General features: G+C 36.1%; 2 protein-coding genes across 2 annotated transcripts; one reads left to right on the top strand and one right to left on the bottom strand.

Annotated features, from left to right (window-relative positions):
- Window positions 1-409: 409 nt before the first annotated feature.
- On the bottom strand, window positions 410-760 carry LOC140824329 (uncharacterized). Its single transcript, XM_073185930.1, has one exon. It carries the CDS (start codon window positions 758-760, stop codon window positions 410-412), a length of 351 nt encoding a protein of 116 aa, XP_073042031.1.
- Window positions 761-9,418: 8,658 nt separating this feature from the next.
- Window positions 9,419-13,996, top strand: LOC140823231 (F-box protein At2g32560-like). The gene is made up of 5 exons (XM_073184460.1): window positions 9,419-11,104; window positions 11,216-11,295; window positions 11,667-11,845; window positions 12,603-12,677; window positions 13,538-13,996. Exons 1-5 carry the CDS (start codon window positions 10,442-10,444, stop codon window positions 13,723-13,725), a joined length of 1,185 nt encoding a protein of 394 aa, XP_073040561.1. The 5' UTR covers window positions 9,419-10,441; the 3' UTR covers window positions 13,726-13,996.
- The last annotated feature ends 1,449 nt before the right edge of the window (window positions 13,997-15,445 follow it).

Raw genomic sequence — 15,445 nt, 5'->3', positions numbered from 1 at the left:
GCCACCAGAATCCGGCCAATATGGCTTTGCGAGATAGAGCTGTTGCACCGAGGTGTTCACCGCAGCATCCTTCATGTATTTCCCGAAGGACATAATCCACCCCGTCTTCTGCTAAGCATTTAAGCAAGGGGCCCTGATGATATCGTCTGTACAAGACATTATTTAGAAGAACGAACCTGGGCATTTGTTTCCCGATCCTTGCAGCCTGGACTCGATCCTCTGGGAGTTTTTTATGCTCTATGTATTCCATGAGAGGGGCCATCCATGAGTTCACTGGAGGCGGGGGTGCTTCTTCTTCAAGGGATGATACTAGCCGGGTAAAATAGAGAACCTCCCGGGTGCTTATTTCTGTCAAGGAAGCAGCCAGTTTGGCTAGCACGTCGGCCTCGGTATTTTCTTCTCGGGTAATTTATTCGATACTCCAGTCTGTAAAGGATGAGGCTTGAGAAGTAATAAGCTTTAAGTACTTGAGCATTTTTTCATTCTTGACCTCGTAAGCTCCTTTAATTTGTTGGGTAACCAGCTGAGAGTCGGAATAGATAATGACTCGGGAGGCCCCCACTTCTCGGGCGGCACGCAACCCCGCAAAAACAGCTTCGTATTGCGCTTCGTTATTCGTGACCCTAGATTCAATCTTCAGAGCCAGTTTGACTTTCTCTTCTAGTGAGGAGACCAAGACAATCCCCACTCCACACCCCGATATGTTTGAGGCGCCATCAACAAACACCCTCCATACCTCTTCCTTACCGGGCTGAATCATCTCCGTTAAGAAATCTGATAATGCCTGCGCTTTTATTGTGGCTCGGGGTTTGTATTCAATATCATACTCCCCGAGCTACACAGTCCATTTGACCATTCTCCCTGAGACTTCTGCGTGAGTCATGATTCTCCCGAGGGGAGAATTGGTGAGGACCACAATGGGATGCGAGAGAAAATACGGCCTTAACTTTCGAGCGGTCATTACCAAAGCCAATGCTATCTTTTCCAATTCATTGTATCTCAACTCTGCTCCTCGGAGGGCGTGACTGACATAATAGATAGGCTTCTGATCGGTCCCTTCCTCTTTGATGAATACGGAGCTAACAGCAACTTCAGTGGCCGAGAGATAGACCCACAATTTTTCTCCAGACTCAGGCTTTGCCAATACGGGCAGTTCAGACAGGCGTTTTTCAAATCTTGAAAGACCTGCTCGCAATTGTCATCCCAACCGAATTTCTGCGCCTTTCTCAGGATTTGAAAGAAAGGGTAACTGCGGTGTGCAGATCGGGAAATGAAGCGTGACAGGGCCGCAATTCTTCCTGTCAATTTTTTCACGTCCCGGACAGACTGAGGAGAGGGCATGTCCACGATGGCTTGGATTTTTTCCGGGTTAACCTCGATTCCTCGGTCCGTGACCATGAACCCCAAGAACTTTCCGCTTTTAACCCCAAACACACATTTGGCCGGGTTAAGTTTTATTATGTACTGTTTCAGAGTGGCGAAAGTTTCAGCTAAATCATCAATAAAATGTGTGACTTCCCGGGTTTTGATTAGAATTTCATCCACATACACCTCGATATTGCGACCTATCTGTTTTTGAAAAACAAGATTCATCAATCGTTGATACGTAGCCCCTGCATTCTTCAATCCAAAAGGCATCACGACATAGCAAAAGGTACCCCCGGAGGTAATGAAGCTAGCTTTATCTTGATCTTCCAAATCTAAAGGGATCTGATGATATCCTTGATATGCATCCAGAAAGCTTAACAGTTCACATCCAGAAGTGGAATCGACTAGCTGATCGATCCGGGGGAGTAGATAGTAATCTTTTGGGCAAGCTTTATTCAAGTCCCTGAAATCAACTCACATTCTCCATTTCCCAGTAGATTTTGGGACAAAAACTACGTTCGATAACCAAGTAGGGAATTGGACTTCCCTAACGTGTCCGGCCTTTAGCAATTTTCCCACTTGCTCTTCAATTACTTTATCTTTTTCAGGGCCAAAATGTCGTTTTTTTTTCTTAACGGGTCGGAAACCCGGGAGGATATTTAATTAATGCCCGGCTACTTGGGGCGAGATCCCGGACATTTCCTGCTGAGACCAAGCAAAGACATCAATGTTAGTTTTCAAACAATACAGGAGATTTACCCGGGTGGTCGCGCAGATGTCTCGGGCCACCCGGACGTTCTTTCCTGACTCAATTTCCACCACTTCCTGTTCTTCATCAGCCACAAAATACATTTCTCTTCCATGGGTTTCCTCCTGGTGCTCTTTCTCCTTCCCTTCTCTCCTCGCCTTCTTTTGGTCAATCCGGACTGTTTCCCCATAACATCTTCGAGAAGAAGGCTGATCTCCTTTAACTTCTCCAACCTGTCCTCGTACTGGGAATTTGATTTTTTGATGATAGGTTGAGGCCACGGCCTTCATTTCATTCATGGTCGGCCTTCCCAGTATGACATTGTACGAAGACAGGGCATCCACCACTGTAAAAGCAGTCATCACAGTCTTCCTCAATTCTCCCATGCCCAGGGTCAAGGGTAGAGCAATTTCTCCCTCTGGATATACGGCGTGGCCGGCAAACCCAAATAGGGCAGTTTCAACGGCTTCCAGCTGGTATTCATGTAAATCCATTTGAACTAGGGCCTCTTTGAAAATAACATTGACGGAGCTCCCATTGTCTATAAAAACCCTCAATACGTCGTAATTGGCCACTCGGGCTTGAATGACAAGAGCGTCATTGTGAGGCAGGCTCACCCCTCGGAGATCTTCTGGTCCAAAGCTTATAACCGGCTCGTCTCTCCTCCTTCCATCACCTCCAAACATTCGCTCCTACTCCTCGCCTTCCTAGCCCGGTTAGAGTCACCATCGGTAGATCCTCCTGAAATCATTTTGATTATCTCTCGACTTGGGGAGGGATCTTTTCTTTCTGCTGGTTTGATTCTTTCCTCCCGGGTACTCACGTCTCCTCCCCGCCTCCCACTTGGGGTGCTCACCGTCTTTGGGGGCATATTCGATATTGGACGTCTAGACAACCAGGGTGGCTGTCTAGACTTATCTCGCGGAGGGTGAGGCGCTGACATAGGACGCTTATTGGAATTCCTCCCCAGGACCCGACATTCATTGGTATTGTGGGCACAATCTTTATGGAGGGTACAATACCCCTTCTGTTCTGGCTTGGGGGTTCTTGCCACATAATTGGGAAGAAGGGCTTCATCTGATCTGCATTCTTGAATCTCTCTGTCTCGGGCAACTCTCAAAGGTACATGGGAGAAGTGCCCCGAGCCGTTCTTCTTTGGGGCTCTGTCTTCGGTTTTGACAGCCCGATCTCCTCTTGCTCTTTTCAAGGCCTCTCTCTTCTGGTATTGCGCTTCTTCCATATTAATGTACTTCTCCGCTCGGGATAACAGATCCTCGAAATTCCCGGGCAATTTTTTGGTTAAGGACCGGGAAAAATCCCCTTCCCATAGCCCTTGCATAAATGTTGTGGTCTTTGTCTCAGGTGCACAGATTGGTACATCCAGGGCCACCCGGTTGAACCTTTTGAGATAAGCCCTCAGGGTCTCATCTTGCCTCTGTTTTACCTCAAATAAACTGAAAGCGGTTTTCTTGTACTTCTTGCTGCTGCTAAATTGATGCAAGAATACCTTTTGAAAGTCCTCGAAGCAACGGATGCTTTGTGGTGCCAACCCTTCAAACCATCTCTGTGCATAATCTACCAGGGTGGTGAGGAACACCTTACATTTAATTCGGTCCTCATAACAATGTAGGATGGCCATATTTTCGAAACGAGCGAGGTGCTCCTCAGGGTCAGAACTCCCATCATAATCTTTGATTTTTGCTGATTTGAAATGCCCGGGGAGTGGTTCCCGAACAATGATGTCAGAAAACGGGCAACCCTTAACGACAGGAACATTGCCTTTAGAACCAACCTGCCCTTCTAACACCTTCACCTTTTTTCTTAACTCTTCCAATTCTTCCGCAACAGTGGGAGACTTAGAACCCGCGCTTGATTCCCGTTCTTATTCCCTTCTTTCTTCTTCTAATGGTTGTTCACGCTGCTGCTCGGGATGACTGTCATGATGAGAGGTGGCCTTCTTTGTTGTGGCCATCTTAACTGCATCAGTTATAATCTTCTGTAATTCTTCAGGAGTTAGATGGATGGTGGGCTGAGGACCATTAGGAGGAGGACCACCCCCACCAGAAAGGCGAGTATTGTTTTCCTCTTGGACTCGAGAGGTGTCTTGATTAATTCTTCTAGTAGGAGCCATATCCACGCCTTAGAACTCAAAGTTTTCCCACAGACACCGCCAATGATGCAACCCGGGTCAAACGATCGAGTCGGGTCGGGAACTCTGCCGGGTAAGCTATCAAAAATATTGAAGGAAATATGAGTTATACGCTGGATCTGGAGTGTAACTTCTCGAATACTTTGGAGGACCTGCGAGTAAGAAAGACAACCACGTGAATGGGCGCCGGAGGAGTGTCCGGCGTGGCCACTCCGATGCTTAAGTCAGTAGGGTACTCAAGCAAGAAAACCAATGTAGCCAAGTGATGACTGTGAGGATTGGTGTGCAGTAAATGAGAGTATTAAATGTCAATCAATGTCTGAGTAGATGATAAATGCGGATAAAAACCTGATATTTATAGTAGAGGAAGCAATGATGACCTCGTTTTTTGTGTGTGGGTATTAAATATAGTAGGGTGGCTGATTGTACCCTATTATTCTGACATGTCAAATCATATGCTAGTCATATCTCGTCTGTCCTGTCAACCATTAATATTAACCAGGGATAGGTCGGTTGTATGCGCGATCTATCAAGTCAACGCCATTAAATGCTCCCCCCGCATCGAGGTGTCAGAGGAGAAAACTTCTCGGGTAATCTTACCAGAACTCGGGCGTCACGTCCTAGGCTATGAAACCCGGGATATGAGTGTTTGCTGCCATATTCAACTTTGAAAATATTCTGCCCTGACCCGGGCACCGTTCATGGGCATGCCCTATGACCCGAGAGATCCCGGGATCCATCAATGACCAGGGACATATCGGGGCATCAATACCTATGATGAAAATTAATATTTTTAATACAACAAGTAATTTTTTTTCATTGTGTGGGTCGCGTTAAAGATTAATATCAGAAAATTATTAATGAGATCGTCTCATTAAAGTTTTTTTTATTTTGAAAATTATTGTAAACCAGACAAACATTTAAAAAATTCAGTTTTAAAATATCAAAATAATCTTTCTAAAAATAGCTGTAATCTTTTTATTTTTCTAAAAAATTCTTTACTTATTTAAATACATGTTGGTTTAGCTTTACAAATAAAGGAACGTGCATGTACGTTAGTATACTTATTTTGTATTTTATTTTTATTAGTAATATGATTAATAATTTTATAATAATAATAATTTAAATATGTAAAAATTATGAATTTTTGTAGGCAAAATTCTTGAAAAAATTTAAAAAGGTATGTATATATGTCTGTTTGTAATTTTTTTTAAAGATATCTATTATTAATCATATAACGAGGAAGGCTACCTATTACATATAATACTACTAGTATAGATTTTAAAATAAATAAATAAGTGGATATACACATGTACACAAATTATTTTATTTTTTTGAAAAATAAACATATATATTTAAATGAATGAATTTAAAATAAAAATAAAAAATTCAAGAATTTTGCGTGGGAATATTTAAAAATTTTCCATATTTCAATTATTATTCTAAATAACATTAATATTTTTAATTAATTGTATTACTAGTAAAAAAAAAAAAAAAGGTAGACATACACAAATTCACACCTTCCTTTATTTTTGTTCTAAAATTTCACATATTTCAATTATTATTATTAATTTTTTTTCAACTATTATATATATTACTAAGAAAAATAAAATAAAAATAACGTAGACCGATACACATAAACTGTCTTTTATTTTTAAAAAAACTAAACCAAAGCATATTTAAATAAGTTAAATAATTTTTTTAGAAATATAAAAAAACTAAGAATGAGTCTCATGTGAGACGTTCACGGATGTAAATGGAAGGGTCAATCTCTACCATATACAATTAAAAACTAAACCTTGCATTAAAAAGTAAATATTTCATGGGTTTGACCCAATAGAGAATCGTCTCACAATAGACCGTGAACCGTCACACAAGTTTTGTCAAAAGAATCCTTTCTAAATATAAATTACTTCATTTTTTAAAATATTAAAAAAAAAAAACATAGTTAGTTATCAAGTTCATCACCATTTTCGAAATATTAAAAACTTCAATAAGACAGTCTCACATGTCAATTTTTGTGAGTCGGTCTTCTTATTCGAGCGAACCGATAAAAATTAGTATATTTATGTTAAAAATATTAGTTTTCATAGTAGAAATGAATCGGATCAATGTATTTTACGGATAAATATCTACGAGAGATTTTCACAGATATTTAATATTTGAAAATTATTTATGAAATTCACATGTTTAATATGTGGCTTCAAATCCTATTTGTTACAAAAAGAAACATGATATTAAACAAAAGACAAAAAACATAATTAAAAAGGGTGCAGTAGATGAGCGATTTGGCAGCGTCGTTCTTCAGGGTGGAGTTTTCCAGTAAAGTAAATTTGAATTTTTTTTATTTTTAAAATTATTAATAAAAAACCATAGATACATTATTATTCGTGCCTTGTTTATTTTTAAAAAATAATAAATTGTATCAATTATTATTTTATGGCTAAATTAGAGAAAAATCTTCAATTCAATTTTTAATTTAGGATTTACTCCATAGGACATAAAAAATTTTGAACTTTGACAAAGTAATAAAAAAAATATCATTGATTTTATAATTGATTCAAAAATGATATCAGAGTCGGGATAACATCATTTCGAGCATAATTATTATTATTATTATTATTGTGTAGTTAAATGCATGAGAAGAATATTTTTCTCAAAAATTATAGATCACGTATGTTCAAGATTAGATATTTACATGGCTTATTCCAAAAATTTGGAATATTTACGAGAAAGTCTAACAAATGTTAGACATCAGAAACAAAAAAGAACATGTTAGAATCATAAGTTAAATTTAAGATTTAGATAACAAGTTGTTATAAATAGTCTCGAATTGATCAAAATTCTCTGGAGATTTTAGATAGATCCAAAATATGGTACAAAACTATGAAAATCAACTATACAATGTACATGTAAAATTGAGTAAATTCTTGAGAAACAAAATGAAATTCTTGGAATATTAAAGGATATTCCAACAAGAATGCAAACTCTACAACAACAACCAAGTTCTAGTATAAAGATGTCCGAAAGAAGGTTACTATTATCTTTTGATACTAAATTCTTATTACACCAAAAAAGGACAACCAAGGTAATGCAAAAATCTTTAGCTGAAGAAGAAAAAATTATCAATTTAATTGAAACTATCTCAGTAAAGAAATTAAGTTGATGGCAACTATAAAAGAATTGGTCTAGAAGATTTTTAAGACCTTGCAGAGTCTTTTGTGAATCTCAAGGTCGTAAATCTGAAGATGAACACAACATGGGGTGAACCTCCCTCAATAAATTGTTCATATTCATACGAACCACCAAGAGATAGTGTGAGCTCTCAATACACAAATATGACAGGACCCAAAACAAATTTCCATGTAGGTGGAACAAAGTCAAGGAGAAATCAAATTGTCATGCACTAAACATCCTATGGGAAGTATGTTTTAGAACCAATACATAGTTATGGGAATAAGTCATGTAAATATCTCATAGATGACTGGACATCGGCTATGAGAATCGCAGCAGGAATACTTGAACTCAACAAAGAATGATTCTTTAAACTTTTAGAAATGAGTTTGATGAGATCGGTCGAAATCACCTGGGACATGACTTTGGCAAAAACCAAAGAGTCGATCATTAGCCGGAGAATCTTAATGAGATAGATGGAAGAATAACTATCACATTTAAAGCACAAATTATAGAAGTAGACTATTTTAACAGTCAAGACACAGAGAAGGAAAAAAATATGCTCAAGCTCTGTATAGTATTGAATTACATTACATCTGTTTAGTGGATGGATATATTACGTCATTAACTAAATGTAGATGGAATTTAGGGGTTGAAGAAAGTATAGTGATGTAAAGTTCCTATAGAGAAATACTAATTAGAGAATGTCACTGACAATTTAGATACTTTGACACGAACAGTCTTTTTTCTCAAAAAAAAATTGGCAGAATGGTGTGATATGACAATGTTACAAAATAATTACAAACGATTAAAGAGTATTAAGAAACACACTCCTCTATGTTGTATAGAAAATGATTTTCCAACAATAATTGAAAGTAAAACACAAAAGTAGAAAAAGAAGAGCTTCAAATCTCATCCTCATGCCAAAAGTGGAAGAAATGGAAGTAGTTCTTTGAAAACAAAAAATGGGTTAGACAAAAAACCAGATATTACAAATATAGGCAAAGAAGTAGATCATCAAGAAGTAGAATGTCATCTCAAGCAACGAACTTATCTCGAAGCACAAGACGAACACAACAAAGAAAGGACTCAAACCCGAGCTAGTGAAAGTTTTAAAGATTGTAATTGTTGGACATTTGGAGCAAGATGTCATATTTCGACCAAATGTCCAAAAATTATAGAAAGAGAATAAAACACTTCAAACGATCTTCAGATATCGAAGAAACAATTTATTACCAATATCTAGTTCAAGTATACCAGTTTGAATATATTATTCAGATGATAGTATACATGAATAAGAAATCTTAAGTCGGGAAGAATATGATGGAACAAAATCTGACAGAAGATGAAGTGTTTTGACACGAAAAACATGAAGACTTAACTGGTTTCTTTATTCAGACAACAATATCTCATAACATGATTCAAAAAATCATTAGAAAATCTTAGCCTACGGATATGTCAATAGTTATCTGCAGAATATGTAGAATTTTTTTTAAGAAATCTTTGCCTAAGAAACAGAAAGTATAATCTAATCTATTAGGTCTCCAGAAAGGAAATGACAATCACAATGGAACTTAAAGAAAACCAGATGGATAAGGTAAAAGTATCATGAACGATGTTCTGAATTCATATCGATACAATCCAGATTATCACAAAACTCTTATGAAACCGTCTCATGCATCAATTTTATAAGATGAATCTCTAATTCGATACATTTCATGTCCAAAGTATTATTTTTTTTTATTATGAGTGTGAAATTGGTTGAAAATCGACAATCTTTTAAAAGATTTATTCTTAAAAATAATATTTTATTGGTCCAATCAAGTAAAAAAATATGTTGACAGAATTAAATTGTGAAACAATTTTATATGAATTTTTGTTTTCTTTGTTGCCTCTGTATTCACGCGTGTATGTTGGATTTTTTTTTTATAAGTAGGATATATATATTTTTTCCTTGGCAAATTGATTTGCAAGAAAAATAAATCATTAATTATTAATTTATTGTTCTCTCTCCGTTTCACTCCGGTGTTCATGGCTTCATTTTCAATATTTGGATTCTCTGGCAGACCGAACTTCACTCCAACTCGCTGTATGCAGATAGGGGAAGGCCATACTTTACTCTGAGAGGAGCATCACATCCTGGAAAATACTGACCAAATATTCATAACTCACTCACAAAACAACAATTTTGTGTTCTCATCTGCAATTTCTTGCACTCAATAATTCAAGAAATATAGAAAGAGCGGCGCGAAGGGAGACCGAGGTGTTCTGTGGGTGGAGGGAAGAACTCCATTTTTGCACACTCCTTCTACCCACAAGTGATTTTCTTGTTTATGATTGCAAAAAGTCTTTTTATTTTTATAAACGTGGTAAAAATTCGACTTTCTTGTTCTACCCTTGTTATATCCGTAACCGCGACCTTGATTTTGTCGCCCATTTCGTTGATTTCCATGAATTTGTGATAAAGGGAAGCTTCTTTGTTTCTAGGCCCAGCTAATTCTTGGGTTTTTATGAGGAGTTGAACGTCAGAATCTCACCTGAGATCTGTCGGCATTAAATTTGAATTTTATTTTAATTTTATCAGGCAAATGCAGTTTTTTTCCACAGTGATTTTCTTTTTCATTCGACGTTTTTGTGCGCCATAAAGTCAAGATTTTGGTTATTTGCTTCTAACAAAGTTAATTCTTGATACGTGTCTACGTATAATCCTCATCTAATAATTTCCACGAGGCCCACGATTTGGGGTTGGGTGGGCTTCTTTTTAGCTAATAAACCTTCAAATTTCAATTTTTAAAGAGATTTGAGAGACCCCATTTTGCTTAATTTAATGATCGGTGAAGTTGGAGAGAAAGACAGAATTGTTATTTACTTATATTTTATTATTAGGCTGATTGCTTTTCCATTATTGGTGCCTAACTTTTTTAGTCACGCCCTTGGGTTGGGTATTAGTATCTATCATCACAAATATATAGTCCCAACTGGAATCTGTTCTCGCCTGTTAAATGTTTTTCTTCTTTATCACTTGTTGCTTATCCTTCATCCTCCTCAACCAATCTCTTGCCCTCAAACCGCTTCCCCCTTGGGCTTGTGATATGAGATTGCTTTCTCTCTGGTTTTGGAAAGATCTTCATTTTTTCCCCATCACCAAGTCAATAAAAAACATCCTATTCTTACTTTTCTCTTCAAGAATGTCCCTCAGGAAGAAGAATTTTCTCTTAAAAGCTGAAAATTGTGAGATGAAATCAGACATGTCGGTGCTGGATTTGCCTGACCTTGTATTGGAATGCATTCTTGAAAAGCTTCCACCTGAGGGGCTTTGCAAAATGGCCTGTGTGTGTACTTATTTGAGAGAGAGATGCATGAGTGGTCATCTCTGGGAAAAACACATGAAAAACAAGTGGGCTAGAATTATTGGCCCTGCTGCATATAGGGAATGGCAGTGGCATATTGCTTCAAGAAAAGGTTCAGTCTTTTTCAATCAAGGGAAGCAGAAGGGTGGTTTAATGGGATATCTCGCTCATTTGTGGCCTCTTGCATTGATTAGATCCAGTTCAAGCAATGTCACCAAGAAGAAGAATTTACCTCAAGTTGATTCTATCATGTCTTGGTATATTGCTCTCGAATCTGGCCAGTTTTGTTTTCCTGCTCAGGTCTATAACCGAGAGGTATCGAATGTTTGGATATCCTTTTCCCTTTAACTGATTCTTCAGCTCGGATGGACTTCTTGAGTACATGATTTTAGGTTGTATTGAAGTGTTTGTTTGTTTAATGTGCAGAATGGTCATGTTGGCTTTGTTTTATCTTGTTATGATGCTGAGCTTAGTTACGATCAGCAAACTGATACTTTCCAGGCCAGGTAAATTAACATGATTTATTGGATTTCAACTTGGACCTTGATACACATGTACTTTGAGGAGGGCCTGGATTGTGGTCGAGCGGCAAAATTTAGAGTTTTAGAAAAATTATGTATATGTTAAATATTTTTGAGTTAAGGGCGATTGTCCCATTTGTCCAGGTATGTGTTAGTAAAAAAAGTGGTAGCTTACTATACGTTTACGTGCCGAACAAGAATCTTGGCGGAGATACCCATCCTCAGTGACTTGTACTGCACCATTACTGATGTATTTCTGGAATTTGTTATGGGTTTCATGAATCGTTTTCGGAAAATAAATTTAGGGCTCTTAATTTTTGCTGCTGACTTTTCTTTGATGATTTTTATGCCAACAGATATCCTCCCCATGGAAGGAGAGCAAGTGCATTAGAGGCTGGCGTAACATGGGATAGACTCAGAGCTCCCCCTGTTGATACATCTCCACACGAACTTCACATATCCGAGTGCTTGAATGACATACAACCCGGAGATCACATTGAAATCCAATGGAGAAGAAACAAAGAATTTCCATATGGTACTCTTTGACCTGTACCTTAAAAAAAACAACATTGTTTCTGTACTTCTGTTTTTTTAAAATGTTTTTTCCTTATAAACTCGCTGGGATGCCTTCTCAAAGAAACCAACAAAGTTTTCCTTTGTAAGGTCTATTGAAATGGTGCAAGCAATCTTTTTTGTGTTCTTGATATGAAATGGTTGGTGGTGGCATTAGAGTTGTCTTGTATGGATGGAATCTTGCTAAGAAACTTCTCAAAAGAATAACTGCCGTATACACTAAGATTATCTTTATGATCCCACATTGACTACGATAGAAAGTAAGGTGTGACTAGCAAGGAAGAGAGACTCTTCACGATTAAATATTCGGGTCTAGCTTTTCTCTTTGACTTGTGATATAACTATTACTCTCCTTGATATCTTATTTTATATGATCTCAAAAGAGATTTTAGTTTCCTGATCAAGAAGTGCATGCTTATTAAGTCGTTTTATCGATTTCCTTGTGACAAATCTTCCATACCATACTTTTTCCAATCAAACTTCTGGTGCGCCATTAACATTGTTTTGGCTTTTGAGCGTGAAATGTGTTTTTTCATGAAGCATTTTTTTCCCCTGAAAATGGATGGTTGCCATCCCTTCATCCTTGTCGGTCAGGAATCTTGGTCAACTAAAGAAACTACTTTTATATTCTGAAAAGTAACTAAATTTTAAATTTTATAGGCTCTTCCTCGATCAAATCTTTGTGAAACATTGTGCTAACTCAATAATCACTTGTACAGGTTGGTGGTATGGTGTCGTAGGCCATTTGGAAACATGTGACCGGAATGCTAATCACTGCCAATGTCAGAATAGCGGTGAGTTTTTTGAATTTCATGTTGTTCAATGGATATTTTATGTTGAAAGTTTTAGATATGTGAACGAAATTGGGCTTATTGAACCAGAGAAAAACGATTATTACAATTTGGGGACCTTGACTACTTTTTGGTGAGACATGTACAACTTCTTAGAAAGTGGCCATAATTTTATCATCATAATGTTTACTTGTAGTCATGGTACGCCGTTTCTTGATTCTATTTTGCTTCATATGTCTCTCCCATGATATATTAATGGGCCCTGAGGAAAGTCCTCAACAAATGTCGTAATCTCTACAGGCACAGCCATTAGTGCTATCTCAGTGGAATATTTGTAGCCAGCCAATCTGAAAAAGACTTGACTTTTTATTCTTTTCCCTTGCTTGGCATTTGGTTGTGGGAATTGAATGATTCTTCTTCTTGTACTGTGGATAATGCATTCACTTGTATCCTTTCTGAACACGTCCATTTGCTAGCCATCACTTCCTTGTTTGCCACGACCTAATTCACCCATACTCTCCCTTTTCTGCTTTTTTCCAGGTTCCTTTTTGTTTCTATACAATATACATATTGTTCGTCAGTATTATTGTGGCTTTTTCAGAATCTATCTTACGGGCATTTTCACCGTAGTCACCTGAGTCGAGCTCTTAAATTCTTGAATATCTTCTATTGTCCTTGTGTAAGATAATACTTAATTATTGTGGTTGGTCATGACCTTATGATCAAAACCCGTCAACCGGTATCAGGATATAATTGTGTATCTGTGTAGATACACACATTACGCTCATATTAGATGGTTTCACCGTGCAATGGCAATGCTAGTTGTGGCTTGAGATTTTCTCACTCTCAACCATTTGATTCAGACACTCTGGTGCTGGAGTTCAACCAGTACACTCGAGGCTCGCGTTGGAGACAAACAGCTCTGAGTAGGAAAGATCATAGGGAAGAGGGAAATCAGGCAGATGGATTTTACGGTGGAATTCGGAAACTTTGTAGCAATGAAGAGATTTCCGTGTGGAGAAAGCTCTGGCCTGCTGAAGTATTGGAATAGATTGCATGTATGATTCTTATCTTCGTCCACCGCACTACCTAAAAATTTGCCAGGAGTTTCAAATACTTCTTGATCTCAAGAGGGCCAAGCACTAATTGACTCCTTCTCCCACTCCCATCTCTTTTATAGGAAATATTTTGATTGGTAGTAATTTTGTAAATTATTTACTGAATTGTATTCTAAGGAGGTATAAAGAAAGATGTGAAAGAAAGAAACTGTAATCTTGGGAAATTTAAGTGCCAATTAATGTGTCCAAATTCAAAAAACCAAACTTTCTACTCTTTTTGTGTTCAATTTTCTACGGCCTTGATCTTTTAATATTATTATTTTCTCGAAGATTAAGAACATCGCATTCAATCAATCGTAAGCAAATTTTCACTTGATCTGATCTTTAATCTGTGAAGCATAAATTTCTCAGTGTTATTGCCAGGTGTAGAGTGGACAAATAGGGATGTCAGTATGTTTGAATGTAACGGGTATATGAGTATTGCTTAAGCTAATGGGTCTTATATGATCCTACTCATTATCCAATATGTACATGATCTTGAGAAAATTATATTTTTGGTCGTGTATTTTTTATTTTTAGTCATGTTAACGGAGAATTTGTATTTTTATTCAGATAACTTGTATATTTTTTGTTTTTTTAATTTGTATGTTTTTTTTCCCATTTTTTGTCGTTGTTTACTGAAAAGCATGATGAAAAATGAAAAAAAAAAACACATTCAAGATACAAGATTAAAAATAAAATTTATCATAACATTATCAAAAAAAAAAAAAAAACAGTTGTATGTTATAATATGAATGTGAATGTACATTCTTATTATGTAGATATATTTTTTTATTAAGATTGATATATCATTTTTTTGTTTCTCTATCTACATATTTGTATTCTATCATTGTATCATATCAATAAGAGTTCTCAATTATGAATAATATAATTCGGAGTCATACTTTAAACTCACATTTATCTCAATCTACTACATTTTCTTATTAAATTAAATTTATAACACGTTATCAGTATTAATGTTTTTCTTTTGAGTTGTTCTGCTAAAAAGAGCAAATTGTTATTAAATATTTTTAATGTTATATCAATTGATACTTTTGGCGTAACATGATCTTATAATATTTTGTTGATGCTCCTGAAATGACATAACACAATTTTACATTGGTATTTAGTAATATCCAAGATCGTTCTACAAATTTTCTTGAAGAATATTGATTTGAAAATTAGAAATATAGTTAGATCTGTTATTTATTATCTAAATAATATTTATATTCCTTAACAATATAACACGTATAATTTAAAGATCTATGATCAATTTGTCAATAATTCTGAAAAATATTGATATAATATATAAGATTATCAATTTCTTGAAAAATATTTGTATGAGATAAAACATTCATTAATATTCACGATAAATATGAAAATCAGATATAAGATCTGTCAATATTCCAGAAGAATACCAATCTAAAATAGAATATATATCATTGATCCAGGATGAAAAAATATCTTATATACATTTTATATTCTTGAATAATATTACTTTTACAATTGATAATCTAGACAGATTCTTCTAAATTCCTGAAAAATATTAGATTTATTATTTAAAACATGAAGATAATTTTTATTCCTGAAGAACATTAGAACTTTAATTTAATATATAAATTTTACCGATATTCATGAAGAATATTAATCTAATATATAAGATATATCAATATT

This window comes from Primulina eburnea, chromosome 2 (assembly GCF_022965805.1).
Source record: "Primulina eburnea isolate SZY01 chromosome 2, ASM2296580v1, whole genome shotgun sequence".
NCBI classification, from domain to species: domain Eukaryota; kingdom Viridiplantae; phylum Streptophyta; class Magnoliopsida; order Lamiales; family Gesneriaceae; genus Primulina; species Primulina eburnea.
Note: the sequence above shows the minus strand (reverse complement) of the source record. Positions and strands in the feature narration are given on the sequence as shown.

Bases quoted from the DNA above. Each gene is read 5' to 3' on its own strand.
- LOC140824329 (XM_073185930.1), bottom strand. From the start codon at position 760: ATGATTCAGCCCGGTAAGGAAGAGGTATGGAGGGTGTTTGTTGATGGC.
- LOC140823231 (XM_073184460.1), top strand. From the start codon at position 10,442: ATGTTTTTCTTCTTTATCACTTGTTGCTTATCCTTCATCCTCCTCAAC. The intron at 11,846-12,602 runs GTACTCTTTGAC...TCACTTGTACAG, and splicing joins AAACAAAGAATTTCCATATG to GTTGGTGGTATGGTGTCGTA. The intron at 12,678-13,537 runs GTGAGTTTTTTG...CATTTGATTCAG, and splicing joins CTGCCAATGTCAGAATAGCG to ACACTCTGGTGCTGGAGTTC.